General features: G+C 49.2%; 1 protein-coding gene across 1 annotated transcript; it reads left to right on the top strand.

Annotated features, from left to right (window-relative positions):
* KLHL40 (kelch like family member 40) lies at positions 68-14,045 on the top strand. The gene is made up of 6 exons (XM_021388128.1): positions 68-5,202; positions 8,265-8,425; positions 10,180-10,287; positions 10,823-11,008; positions 11,584-11,730; positions 12,367-14,045. Exons 1-6 carry the CDS (start codon positions 4,057-4,059, stop codon positions 12,476-12,478), a joined length of 1,860 nt encoding a protein of 619 aa, XP_021243803.1. The 5' UTR covers positions 68-4,056; the 3' UTR covers positions 12,479-14,045.

Genomic DNA, 14,814 nt, shown 5'->3' with positions numbered 1-14,814 from the left:
TTGGAAACTGGGAGATACAGGGGTCTGTTTGCAATTTTGACACACTTGTGATTTTAAGAGAGACCCACTCATCATCATCAGATCAAAGCCAGTGATGTGTGGCTGTAGCTTCATTTGTATTTTGGGTATACTGCCATGCTGGTACTATTTTACAAGCCCACTGCTGTAAAACTGTTGTCTGTGTAGCTTAGGAGGTAGAAGCCATGGAGTCTGGTCCCAAACGTTGGAAGTGCAGTAAGGTATTGTGCCTTGGTTGCATCTCCAGTCACATCCATAGAACCCCTTCAGTTGCCAGGCACACCTTTTTTAACGGAGTTTTGCTGCTGGATCTTTGGTAGGTGCCTCTCTAACACCTCAAATTTACTCTGTACCACCAAGCCAGCTATGATATGATGTGCTCTCTCCTAGCGTGAAATCCAGTTCTTCTCCTCCATGCAGGTGCCCGCAGACAGCTGAAACCTCTCTGAGCTGCAGAGTCCAAGGGCTCTGTCTATGTGAGCACCCCTGGGTGCACAGGGAGGGAAACAGAGTCACCATCTCCTGGTGTTGGAGAAGATGACTCACATGGCAAAGCCCGGTGACTCTGCACTCCCCTCCCAGCCCGGATAGTCTGGGAGAGAAAATAACCCATTCACTAAGGATCTAAATTTACTCAGCAGCTACATCTATTGGAGCTGTCAGAAGCTAATCTTAGGCACTGATAGAGCAACCTGCTAGAGGACAGCTCGTGGGAGAACGTTGCCCGTCTTTGCCTGAAGGTATCCCCTTGGTTATCACTGCTGTGAGAAGCCCAAAAGGGTCCTGTGGCCCAGGAGCACCAAAGTGCTGCTATCATGGCCATGTCTCACTGCTCAGCCTTGTGTAGAAGACCCTCAGCTTCAGCATATGCCACTGGGGAAAGTATCTACTCAAACCCTGTTATTACCTGACTGAGATAGCAAGAAAAGCAATTTTTTACTACAATTACAAATCCAGATGAGTAGTTCTACACTAGACACCTTTATTAACCCGACACAGCTATAATTCTTGCACTTGCCTTTCTTGTTCTCAAAGTCTGTATGGAAGAGAGCGATCCTCCTACTTCTCATCCGCTTAGGACAGCTTCCATACATTCCCACTCATTCTCATCCTGAGTGGGGTGACTGTTGCTCACTCGGAGACAACTGACTTAGTCCACTGGTCACTGGGTGCCACTCATTCGCTGTAGTCCCATTAGACCAGGCTCAGCTGGCTGAGAGATACTCAGAGCCGCCCATCTCACAGGTGTGAGTGCTGCCACAGGCCTTCGTGAGGGTGGCATCCATCTTTGCCGGGGGTAGGAGGCACTGGGAACATTAAAGGATATCTAGGATGAATTCATGATTTAGGTGAATGGAGAAAGATGGACCTCAGTAGAGTCCTCCCATCTCAGGCAACCGTCCAACTTGGGCGCAGTGAATGGACTCCCAAAGGTGAATCAGATCCCTGTGGCCGTAGGGAGCCTGAACAACAGCCCCAGGGTGGGAGAGCCAAGACCAGGTGGAATAACCATGGTGTCTCTGAGGCATTTCAGTCCTCTGGTGGTTCATCTGGCTCTCCTTTCACCAAGCTCTACGATAGAACTGGATTCATTTCAAAGCAAAATGAAAGCTGGTAAATCCCATCTCGGCCACGTGGACCTGGATGGATTCAGAAATAGGGCTGCTCCACACTTGGGCAGCGAGGTCTGGGTCTGGTTTCCCTGCCAAAGCAGGGCACAGTGGTGGAAGCAATCAAAATCCAGCTGCTCATTTCTCAGATGACAGCGGACCTTGTCCTGAGGGGATCATCTCTATGAGTTTTCCATCTCCGTGAATGGTGGCAAACCGATGACTTCTGCTGCTGGAGGAGCCTATGCCAGAGTGAAAACTGGATGGTAGAAAAGCCTATCTGCAGTCAGTATGAACCCTAAACAACAGCTCTCAGGCCCTGTTTGCTTGGAAATATCTCTGTTTTCCATCAATCCACCAACCTCTAAAGTGATGAGACTTCCACACCAAGGTGGATCAGTGGTTTCCTGCTCTCACTGAGCCACTGTTGCTCATGGTATTGAGTCCATTGCTCATCTCCTACCAGTGCCAGGGTGGGATATTCACCTGTGCCAGAGCCAGTGCCCATTTCCGATCACCCACACAGGCAAGGGACAAATATGAGTTCGTATTTTCTATAGGGGCTGCCATGTTGGGTAGATCTCACTGCAGTTAGAGGTGTCACCTTACGATGAGCAGTGAGAGGAGACAGCATCTCGTGATGTGAGGAATGTGGAAGCAAACCTGGGAGGGCAGCACCCACTGAGCAGCACGGTGAGAAGGAAAACAAGTCAGGGCTGAGGGAAGATTAAAGGCAGAGGAGGAAAATTCCAAACAATAGCGTGACCACATTGAAAAAGTGGAACACTAACACAGAGGGAAGGGAGAGGGGAGGATGGGGTTGTCCAGCCCCTGGTATCTGGGAGCAAATGGATATTTCTGATGGGTGACCCAGCTGAAAGATCAGTGCTCATCCTCGGATCTTGTCTCTGATCCTGAGCTGATGATGTGAGCTGAAATCAGCACATGATTACGGCCCTGCTATATCGGTACAGCCTGGGATGCTGCTGGAACCTCACCAGTACAGCCTCATCTAGTGTCACCCCCTCCCTCAATACTCAGATAACCATCAGGTCACAAAGCATATTTATCAACACGCCCATGCCGGAGTAAGGGGTTATGTGGCTTTAAATACACCAAGAAGAGTGCGGCTAATGGCTTTGCATAGATCTAATTAATTCGTTAATTAAATCTGTGCCATCTCTGAGTGTCAGAAAGCCCAAAGGGTCCATAATAATGGAGATAGAACAAACTCTTGTAGAAATTTTACCATAATTATAAATAATCATGGTTACTCTGCTTACCCATGTCTGCCCAAACCAATTTGCTTCCTTGTGAGCTCCATGGGGAGAGCTGGACCTGGAGCAGCCATCTGAGGCCCCATGAGGCTCTGTGATGTCCATGGACATTCAAGCAGGATGCAGGACCTGACAGAGCCCTCGGCTCTTCTGCAGCACCCACTGAAGGCCGGTCAGTTTGTCCCACTGTGTCTCTGAGCTTCAGCTTGAGGGTGGAATCCCAGTAGACCTCAGCAGAAGACCCCAAATTCACCAGTAGATACCTGCATCTAGGTGTCTCAGTCAGTGAGATGAAGCTCACTGTTCTGTATTTAGTTCTGCCTCAGATACTTGTGCTTGAATAACATGGGGAAAAGATTAATTTATTAGTGATGAGGTGTCCAGAGACTGTGTGGGTGGGGCCAACGTACATATTGCAGACAAAGCAGAGCCATCCCTCTCCCAAACTCCTGCAGTCTCCTCCTGTAGACAGGCTTTTAGTGACTGCCACCATAGATGGGTTCTTTATTTGAAGGGACAAGATGGACTCAGGGATGCCACAACGCACGGACGCTCCCTTCTTGCATCTTCCCAGCTTCGATTCACGGCCTGTTTTTACCACCACAAAAGATTTAGCAGTTTGGGAAGGTTCTGCTCAGCTGTGTCAGAGGTCTCGTCCCTCCCATTCATGACCCAGAAGGCAGATTAGGGTGTTTGATTCATCCGGAGGATGTTTCCCAAGGGTGGTGGAGGGGTCATAGGGTTGCCCACGTCCTTCCATCGTGGGACGCGGTGACTCATCGGCTGACAGACGGTTCCTGAAGCATCGAGGCTGCAAGTACAGCTGTTCCCCCAGCCCCCTCCCTTCCCCCTTGTCCAGTGTGTCATATTAAAGGGTGATCGGCTTACACATGCTCCAAAATGGATTCCTTAAGCTTTGTAACGCGGTGGCTATATATAAAGCCCTACGCTGGAGGCTGAAGTACACAGACAGCTGCGATAGTAGCGAGCGTTTCACATTCCCAGTGTGCTGACGGTCTGGAAGCAAGGGAGACCTGCGAGCCCTGCTTTGAGAAAGTTTCTTTACCAAAGGCACATATATAGATATATTTGTAAATAGATACAGAGAAAGCTTAGGGGAAAAAAAAAAAAAGGAGCTCTTACTCTCCACCATGGGTTTGCCTTTTGATCAAGTGGAAGAACTGCGTCTCTACCAGCAAACTCTCCTTCAAGATGGACTCAAAGACATGTTGGACCACAATAAGTTTCTGGACTGTGTCTTGAAAGTCAAGGGAAAGGAGTTTCCCTGCCATCGGCTGGTGCTGGCAGCTTGCAGCCCCTATTTCCGGGCAATGTTCCTCTCGGACATGGAAGAGAGCAAGAAGAGGGAGGTCAGCTTGGAAGACGTTGATCCAGATGTCATGGGCAAGATCCTCCATTACATCTACACCTCTGAGCTGGAGATCACAGAGCAGAATGTTCAGGACATCTTCTCTGTGGCCAACATGTTCCAGATCCCCTCCATCTTCACCGTCTGTGTGTCCTTCTTGCAGAAGCGCCTTTGCCTCAGCAACTGCTTGGCTATCTTCAGGCTGGGCTTGATGCTGGATTGCGCCCGGCTGGCCGTGGCAGCTCGGGATTTCATCTGCGATCGCTTCACACTGGTCTCCCGTGATGAGGAATTCTACCAGCTCTCACCCGATGAGCTCATCGCTATCATCTCCAGTGACTCCCTCAACATTGAGAAGGAGGAAAATGTCTTTGAAGTGGTGATGAAATGGGTGGGCGCCAAGGACCAGGAGAGCCGGAAGAAGGCCCTGCCTGTTGTCTTTGAGAGCATTCGCTTCCGCCTCATGCCCAAGGACTACATCAAGGACCACGTGGAGAAGCAGGCTGTGGTGAAGTCCAGCCCAGAGCTGCTCAAGAAACTGCAGATGGTGAAGGATGCCCAGCAAGGCAAATTCACTGTGGTGAAGAAGAAGAAAGTGAAGAAAAGCAATGAAAAGCAAGCAAAAGGCAATGTTGTCAATGGAGCAGTAGATGAGGAGGAAGATACAGAGGAGGATGTGCTTCCAGGGATCTTAAATGACACAATGCGCTTTGGGATGTTCCTCCAGGACCTCATTTTCATGGTGAGCGACAGTGGAGCAGTGGCCTATGATCCCACTGCCAACGAGTGCTATTTTGCCTCCCTGTCTGCTCAAATCCCAAAGAACCACGTCAGTCTGGTGACCAAAGAGAATCAGATCTTCATTGTTGGAGGACTGTACTACAATGAGGACAGCAAAGAGGATCCCATGAGTTCCTACTTCTTACAGGTACTGGTTTTAGTTTTCTTTCTTTTCTTTGACCAGGAGCATGATCAGTCTTTATTGATATTAGCAATTTCCATTGCCACGTGATGCTAAAATGAAATATGTAAATGAAGTTGAAACATTTAAGTTGCTGTACTAGTGATTTTCTTGCCATATTCTTAGCATACCTATCACTAACGGGTTTTTGGTCATTGACAAAGAAGGCTTCAACAGTCCAAATCCTGAACAGGACAGCACTTTGGCCAATCCATTTGGTCCAGCCCTGTCTGCCATAGGGCACAAAAACTAGGTTGGAGGCACCAGGTCTTTGCATCCTTTATGCTCCCTGGGCATGAACCCCCAGCAAAACACAGAGATGACTGCCAGGTGCCAACACAGAGAACGGCAGCAGCTATAGCCACAGAGTAAACACTCCAAGGACATGGAGTGTGTCCTTGCCTACCAATATCTGCCTCTTTTCCAATGATGTTCTTGTCCCTGGATCTGCTCTAGTTCCATCTCAGAGTCTCTACTTTGGTTATTTCCATTATGTGCAAGGGAAACTCTGCTGTGACATTTCTGGGGGATATCCAACAGGAAAAGTGGCTGTTCTAATTCAGCAATAACCAAAGCTATGAGCAGGCTGAGCTGTGAGCAGGCAATCTGAGCCCCAAGCTGGGCTGTAACCCAAGAGCACCTTCCCTGTAGGGACCTAACAGGGCACTGCCATTCCTGCCAACCCTGTAGGAATCCAGTAAATCCTACATCCTTCCCCCTCAACCCAGAAATCTCCTGGGTAAACAAGCTCCCATGGCTCACATCTGTTTTGGAAGGAAGCAACAGTGTATTGGAAGGATAAAGAAAGAAAAGTTCCCATGCTGAGACACACAAGTTTGATCCTTGCCATGTTGCATGGGTAGGGCTGTGTACCTGTACCATGTGTGCAGGGAATGTGTTTGTCCTCACCTGAAGTGTCAGACTTCAGAGCCCATGCAGCCCACATGAAGCCCATGAAACGAGGAGTTAATGGGAAGATGTGGCAGCCTGAGAAAGTAGAATGGAGAGGGAAGGCAATGGGTAATGCTGGGGAACTGGTGCTTGGCATACAACCTTTTGCACTGAAGAGGAGCTTTGGCCACAGCAGATACGGCCAGCTCCATCCCCTAGCTGTGCACAGCAGGTAGATAGGCTGCTTCACGTTCAGCCTAAAGCTGTGTCTAAAGATCAGTCCTCCACCTGTTTTGCTGCTGTCCAGGCAAGTTAATTCCCTGGGCAGCAGGGAAGGTTCACCGTGTACTGGGCTGTATTAGCATGACTGCAGCAAGCACATCGAGGGGAGTGATTTAATCCTTTTGACTGAGCACTGCTGAGACTGCATCTGGATGCACAGGAGACTACGTGTGAGATGGGTGTGGATGTGGATGGATCCACATGTGGGTGTCGAGTCCAATATGGGGCATCCCAGTACAAGGAAGACACTGAGGTGCTGGTGTGAGGCCAGAAAAGATCACCAAGATGGTTAGGGCTGGAGGGCTGCACATAGAAAGGACAAGAGGTAATAGACTCAAGATACATGAAGGGAAATTTCAATTACCTGTTAGGAGAACCTTCACAGTGGAGGTGGTGCAGTACTGGAGCAGGAGTCCAGAGAGGTCACAAAACCTCCATCCCGGGGGACATCTCATATTCGACTGCAGAAAGCCTTGGCGACCTGCTGTAGCTTCAAAGCTGTGCCTGCTTTGAGCAGAGGAGTTGGATGGGAGATATCGGGAGGCCCCTTCAACCTGTTTTCATCATTGCCCTTATGTAGGTTCCTGTATGAACTAGATGTTCTGAGCCTTTTTCAGCTGGAGCTTCACTAGGATGTAGGCCGGCAGCTGTACGATGAACCCTTGTATAATGCAGCATCCTCTTACACCTTCTGACTCTGTTTCTATCCTCCCCAATTTCAAGTTCCTCCTTCGGTCAGGGTTAGTTTACACTTAAGGACAAGCATCAATATATCTCAGTGCTGATAAATCCCAGAGGCCTTGCAGATTTTGGCAGGAACAGAACGATTCCATTGACATTCCAGATGGAAAACGGTATCCTTTATTTGTCACTTCTGAGATTTATGCTTTGAAAACAATACCAAACCCATCGAGAAGCAGGAACTCTCTTGGTGACGGGGCTGCTCAGGCCTGCGCTATAAATAACACAAACGTGGACCACAGCTCACCAAGGGACAACGATCACAGGCACCCAGCTGAGACCAACGCTTTGGAGGCAACCCAACAAGCTGCGGCTCCTTGGCCTGAGCCCATAGAAAACAGTCCTCCAGGCAGTGCTCCATCGCAGCTTCCTCCTGCAGGGTTCCACCAGACGGCTGCAGGAGGTCACTCCGGACTCAACCCGTGATGTTCCTCCTCTATCGCCAAGCTGTCTTAAAAATGTTGACCCATTTTACAGTTCACACTAAGCACTTCAGTGTCCAAAGAGCCCCCAGCCCCATGCTGTCTCATAACCTGTCATGGCTTTTTGTTTTCTGGTGGGGCTTTGCCTTGATCCACAGACGCCCAAGGATTCCCTGGAGGTGTTCCAGAACCATGGAGATGTGGCAGTGAGGGACATGGTCAGTGGGCATGGTAGGGATGGGTTGGGGTTGGACTTGGTGATCTCGGAGATCTTTCCCAACCTGAATGATTCTATTCTGCTTCATTGTGCCCTGTAGATATTGGGTAGACAGGTATTGTGTAAAGGGCTTTTGTGCAGATAGAAGCACACGCATTTCATTCACACAATGAGGTGGTAGAAGACACCAGTATCCTGAGAAGCAGAGGAAGAACCCACTGACTGTTCTTTGCCATCAAGAAGGAGAACTGGTGGGAGGAGAAAGCATTCTGCTCTTCACTGGCTGAGGAACTATCTTTTGTAAGTCCAGCATGGGAATCTCCCACCCAAAGATGACCAAACTTGTTCCAAGTCAAAGCTTTGGTCAATAGAGCAGAACACGTCCCTGTGACAAGCTGTGAGTGGGAATAGATGCTGCTCTGAGCCTCTGGATTCTTGGGGAATGTGCACGCTAATGACCTTATGTTTTGTTTCAGTATGACCACCTAGACTCAGACTGGCTGGGGATGCCCCCCTTGCCCTCCCCTCGCTGCCTTTTTGGCCTGGGAGAGGCAGAAAACTCCATTTTTGTGGTCGGAGGGAAGGAGCTGAAAGAGGGAGAGAAGACCTTGGATTCGGTGCTGTGCTACGACCGCCTGTAAGTGTCTGGGTGCAGGTGTGGGGCAGGAGGCGTTCGGCAGGGGAATGTGGGGCAGCTGCTGTGCAAAGTGAATCCAGCTCCCCAGGGATAACGGAGTGTAGTGACAGGGCTCGAGCTCTGCACCCAGACCCTGGGCCTCAGGCTGTACCACGGGGCTCTGAGCTGCTCTCTCCAGCGGCATCGCTTGTTGTAACTGAAGCTCCCAAGGTGGAAGCCGAAATGGGGATATTAAATTACGAAGGAGTGATCTCAGCAGATGCTCACGTGGGACCTGTTCAGAGGAGAAAGGGGAGGAAAAGCTTTTCCTTCTGCTGCTGCCCATTGGTTTGAGGTCTCACAGGGAGTGCTTTTGGACAGGAAAGTTTGTTTTGAAAGTATTCAGCTGTGGCACTGAACGGCCCACCCTGATGGATATCAGGCATAATATCCAATTATTTTTGCACAATGGGCTCTGAACCAGGTTATGTCATGAGCTGTATTTAGAGGCACCATCCTGTTCTGCTCGTGGGAGGCAGAAATATCCAAAGGCTGCTCCTCTCTGCCCTGAAGAGGCACAGTGGTAGGTGTTAACAAGCCTTTGCTCCATTTATTTTTAGATATGTCTGCTTCATAGACTGTTTTAGAGGCAATGATTCAAAATCAATTTCATTTCCCCAGAACACGGGGTATGACTGGGGCAGTGGTGTGCGTCCTTCTGCCACGTGCACAGGGGTGGTCTGAGTATTGGCTGGAAACTGGCAGAGATATGACCAGCACCACCCCTATTTCTGGTGTAATTTAGGTAAGAGTTCAACGATAGCAAACCTGGAGAGGGCAAAGTGCTGGTCTGTGAGGGCGACTGGTTGCCTAGAATGGTCAGGCAATTAGAAGGCATCTCCATTCTTAGGTAAAATGAAGTGCAGATCTTTGGGGTCTTATCCTACATGGTCAGGCACTGGCATAGGTTGTCCAGAGAGGTGGTGGTGCCCCATCCCTGGAGATGCTCAAGGTCAGGGGATGGGGCTCTGAGCACTGATGGAGCTGTGGGTGTCCCTGTGCATTGCAGCGAGTGGGACCAGATGGCCTTTAGGGGTCCCTTCCAACTCAAACAGTTCTATGATTCTATGATTCTGAATGAATCTGAGCTACATGGGCATCAAAACACATCCTGAGAAACTCCAGCCCTATTTGGGCCTGCGTGCTTGCCCGCTGAGCTTAGATGTTTAGCCTTCCTTTGGGTGCAGACACCACAAACACACCCAAATTTTAGCTGGCTCCATTTTTGGCCACCCAACACAAACCACAAAGAAGGAAAAATGAAGGCATTAGGTGTGCTAAAGCCTCACTTGAGGACAAAGCAGAGGTCTCTGCTGGGCATCCTTGCAGAGGCACCAGTTTGGGGTTTCCAAACAGCTCCATCCCCTACTCAGTGGCCCTGGAGCTAGCTCAGAGGCTTCAGCTCAGCCCTGCGCTCCAGAATGTGGACAGAAGCACATGTAGTTCCCTGGTAACTGCAACTCTAAGTGTCACTGGATTTCATTTTCTACATAATGCAAAAAAAAAAAAAAAAATCTTTTTTCTTTTGTTTTGTTTTTAGGATGAAAAAACTTACTTGTTGAGCATTGTCCCATTAGAAATTTCATATTTTTAGGATACTGTTTTTTCTGTTTGTCAAGATCTGCACTCGCCTCCAGGTCTGCAAAACACTATGTACTCTGGGCCTCACCCAGCAAGCTACAAATCCTTTTTCTTCCTATCTTTCCCTGATCCAGGTCCTTCAAGTGGGGTGAAGCCGATTCCCTTCCCTACGCAGTCTACGGCCATGCAGTGGTATCACACAAGGACCTCGTCTACGTCATTGGAGGCAAAGGAAGTGACAAGTAGGTCAAAATTCAAGAGAAACCAGGGAGTCATCCCCCAGGCTAGTGGGAGCAAATCTTGCCATAACCCAGCAAAGAGGTCCTGCCCTGAAAGGAATATGGCGTGCATCCACTTACCTCACACTGCTGTCCACTGTGTTGGGTAATGTGGAGTTCTGTGAGGATATTTTGCAGCGTTAGGTTGAGTCAGCAGCACTGAAACAGCATCTGAAGGCTGCACGCATGGTCCTGAGAGGCAGTTAGTTACATGGACTCTTTATCCAGGTGTGTACACACAGCGCTGAGCTTTGAAGATTCCTTATCCAAAGCAGTCACATCAGGAGTGGATGTGTTGTACACAAATGGTATCTATGGGCATTGGGTATGGGCAAGCTTGAGTGCCTGCCCAAGCAAATGCACTAAAGCCAACACAGAGGGAACCCAAATCCCTTCTATAGACCCATGTCCTTCACAACAGGTATCCCCAAACTCCTGCAGTGCAAAGCTGCCCTCGGGCCAGCAATCAACACTCCCCTTCTCTCTCCTCTTTCCCTAGGAAGTGCCTGAAGAAGATGTGTGTCTACAACCCGAATAAGTTTGAGTGGAAGGAGCTGGCTCCCATGAAAACTGCCCGTTCCTTGTTTGGAGCCACTGTGCACAAAGACAAAATCTACGTGGCAGCCGGCGTGACCGACTCTGGCTTGACCAACTCAGTGGAAGTGTACGACATTGCCACCAACAAGTATGTACCGAGCACCTCTGGGGCGTAGTTACACCAGCACCAGCTGTAGGTTTACATTAAGCAGCTTCCGACTGTTCTTGCAGCCCCTCATATCAGTTCCTCCCAATCTGCATTCCTTGGGCGGCTGGGCATCAATGAAACCTCGCTGAGTAGGACATTGTGTAGTACGTTGCATCTGTCATTAGTACCATTTTACTGTGGATCGCACCAGGCTCTGATTCAAAGTGGATTAATCAACCAGTTGAGCCTTCAGGGTGCTTTGTGGGGCTGTGGTTTCATCTCATCATCCTCACCCAATGCAAGAGATGTGTTCCCTGACTTTGGGCTTTGGGCTCCAGTCCAGCCATGGGACCTGCTGGTCCATGCTAGGTGTACATCTCAGCTCATTTACTCACAGAAGATGAAACTGAGCTATGATGATGGAAAGAGCTATCTCCAGCACCAGGCAGTGAACGATCCCATCCCATGCAAAGCTACACGAGTTAGTCTGCCGCTCGCTGATTCAGTTGCAGGTTCCCAATTTGAGACACGAGGCAGGCAGGGTGCCCTAACATGTCCCTCTCTCCACACGGCAGGTGGGACACCTTCCCCGAGTTCCCCCAGGAGCGCAGCTCGGTCAGCCTGGTGAGCCTGTCCGGGGTGCTCTACCTGCTCGGGGGCTTCGCCACGGTGGAGACGGAGTCGGGGGAGCTGGTGCCAACGGAGCTGAACGACGTCTGGAGGTGATGACCTTCCCTGGGGCTCTCCATGGGAGATGGGGGTGTTACTTGGTGGCAGACACCGAGCAAACAGATAGTTTTGGTCTTTATGCCTTCAGCATGAAGGAGATGCTGTTACTCCTACACAAGGCTGCAGGCTCAGCACGGGGTTTCTGGGTGAGACGTGTGTGCTGGAGGGCATGTTAGGTGATTCAGTGATTTCTCCCAGCCTCCCATAGGAGAACAGCAGGGAAAATCTGCTCCTTCCTCTTCCTCCTGAATTGGCATTTTGTTTGGAGCTGGTTCCAGACCTCCCCTTTGGCTCGAAGCAGTGTTGGTGCAATGAACGCTCTCCCTGAGAAAAGCCAGTGCTTGGGCTGGAAACCAGATTGTCTTACATGGGAGCAGAGACAGAAAGCATTTTCTGACAGCTGCTCATGCAGGGCTAGCTCCTGATCCTCAGGTCCGCAGCTCTACAGCACCCTCAGCAGGCATCTCCTGGCCTTCACCATGGATGGTCCATCTTGGTGGTACCAACCCATTCCCCAGGGTTCTGTGGGCTATGCTGAGCAGCTGCTGGTGTTGTGGAGGTGGGGGGTTTACAAGGTGGGAAGAGGGGGATGCTTTCCTCACCACAGCTGTCTGTCTGTCTCTCCTCAGATACGATGAAGAGCAGAAGAAGTGGGAAGGGGTCCTCCGGGAGATCCAATACGCCTCTGGTGCCACTTTCCTTCCCGTGCGCCTCAATGTTCTGCGGCTAACGAAGATGTAGCATGATTTCCATTCTCCACTGGGCAGGGAGGGATGGGGAGGGGTAGGAGATGCAGTTTCTCTAGACACTGCGTAGGACATCGTGTCTGTGATTGGTACCATTTTACTGAGTCAAATGGGAGAGGGGGAAAATCAACTTGAAGCCTTATGGCAACTTGCCGACGCTTACAAGGTAACTGAAAAAGGACTTCAGAGCATGCAAGGAGCTGGGGAAGACTAACAAACACAGAGCAACGCACTACTCCAGTCTCAGCCAGCAGAACAAAGAGATTCTACTCTTGTTCCACTTTATGTTTTTTTCCAATCTTCTCCAGCCATCAGTGCAGGCAGAAGGGGGTTCTGAAGGAACTAAGCTGATGTTTTTCCAGACAAAAGGGTCTCTGTTTCCTCACCTAAGGGAGCTGCAGGTGTGGTGCTACAGAGCACCTCAGAGGTTAAAAGAAGGAAAGGGAAGGTGGTGCAGGTCAAACCTGGGGGACTATGAGGAGTTCAAGTGGTGAAGGTCACGGGATGAGAGAGTTAAAAGAAAAAAGGCACGTGAGCACTGGCAGCAGAAATTCCTTGAACACTGCAATGAAAAGGAGAAAGAACTAGTTCTTCATCTCCATCCTGACTTTGGACTGAAGAGACGCAGGGAGGTAAGGGCTGCAAGAGGGGAGGTGTCACGCTAGGGGTATGACACTCACCTCCATCCCTTTGGGCTCCTCGCGGTCAATCACAGATTACGATGTCCTCACGTGTGGAGGGACAAGTGCTTTTCTTCAGGGAAAGGTTTTATATTTATGCTGTCTTTCATTTTTATTGTTCCGAATATTTTTTTTTTAAACAGCAGTGCTCTTAATTTGCAAAATTCTTGGAGATCTCAGCGGTGTTTGGCTCAAAGAGAGCTTCCTACTGAGAAAAAAAATGCATTGCGTTTTGTTTTGTTTTGTTTTCTAAGTTATCGTGACGATGTTTTGTTATAAACACGGCTGTACCGGCAGCAGGACAGAGATGTGTTAGACTAAAACTCTAACCATGTCCATGCTACCGGACCAGCGGTTCATTTCGGAATAAAACTTGAGAACATTTCCCCCCAAATTCCCTTTCTCTGAATGTTGATGGAGCTGTAAATGGATGTCCACAGCAACCAAATGCAAGGACCCAGCAAAAGCTGTGATGAGCACATGGAGAAGGCCAAGCCCACGGGGAGCCCTGGCTTCTAGAGTTCTGATTTTCCCCCATTTCAGAGCAGGAGCTTTAGTGTTCATGTCCTCAAAGCTTTTCTCTGTAGATATGAAGACTAGAAACTTATCTAGGAAGAGAAAAGCCAGCTGGATGCCTATATCATCACACAGTGCAACAAATGGGTGATCGTAATGAAAAATACAAACCTTGTAAATAAACACCCTCAAAGTAGCACGAAAATTATGATATCAGAAGTCTGGCTGATTTGTCTAGCTCAAAATGCAGCTTAAGAAAGTAAAACGAGTGTGGAAGTAAAGACAATTTTCCATGATTAAAGGAGCCAAGTCTTGTCCTGCCTTCATAGTCAGGATTTTCTAAGAAGAGTTACAGGATAATCTCCTTAGAAGATGATTATGTCAGAAGAGCAATGAAACACTTTCACCAAAAAAAAAAAAAAAAAAAAAAAAAAAAAATCCAAAGTGACTGGCTGGCAGCGGATAGCATTAAAGAAGAAAGAAAAAGAAAAATCAACCAAAATGTTCAAAACAACCAAACATGAAAAATCTGTGGCCAAATAAATAAATAAATAAGTGGTCACCTTCCATCCAGTTCTGGAGAAATTCCCATGGAAGACTCCCAGGCTATTAGAACCCCTCGTGTCAGGAGTGGAAAGAGTCGCTGCCCAGAACTGAAAAATGAAGCCATGTCTTGCAGGGGTGGGATAGCACCTCCCACCCGGGACTGGAAACCAATCCCTCAGCAGTTCTTGCTGGTTGCAGAACGGAAACCTGTTGTTGCTTGGTCCTGAGTGAGGGTTCCTCCCCATGGAGGTTTCTCCCCATGGCTTGGCTGCTCCTGGGGGAAATGAGGGCCCTTTGAAGCCAGTGGCGTGGCCCTTTGAGGTCAGTGGGAGTGCTGTTGTGTCTCAGTACGTTGTTATGTGAGCTCCCTCGACAATGGCTTGAGAAGCAGAGATTAAGTCTGGTCAGCATCCCCAGCAGCTCACCTTGCACCTGTCTGCTGGGAGTTGGGTTAATAGCAGAGCACTCTCATGTTCACATTACGAAGTTTGAGAGGTGCCACCCTTAGGACAGAGCGAGAAAAGATAAAAGAAAAAACAGCAGTTTGAAATCCCTCATCACTTCATCAAGGGCCAATGCCAGCCAGAGC

This window comes from Numida meleagris, chromosome 2 (assembly GCF_002078875.1).
Source record: "Numida meleagris isolate 19003 breed g44 Domestic line chromosome 2, NumMel1.0, whole genome shotgun sequence".
NCBI classification, from domain to species: Eukaryota; Metazoa; Chordata; class Aves; order Galliformes; family Numididae; genus Numida; species Numida meleagris.
The sequence above is the reverse complement of the archived record's forward strand: the minus strand, read 5'-3'. Positions and strand labels throughout refer to the sequence as shown.

Bases quoted from the DNA above. Each gene is read 5' to 3' on its own strand.
- KLHL40 (XM_021388128.1), top strand. From the start codon at position 4,057: ATGGGTTTGCCTTTTGATCAAGTGGAAGAACTGCGTCTCTACCAGCAA. The intron at 10,288-10,822 runs GTAGGTCAAAAT...CTCTTTCCCTAG, and splicing joins GGAGGCAAAGGAAGTGACAA to GAAGTGCCTGAAGAAGATGT. The intron at 11,009-11,583 runs GTATGTACCGAG...TCCACACGGCAG, and splicing joins TACGACATTGCCACCAACAA to GTGGGACACCTTCCCCGAGT.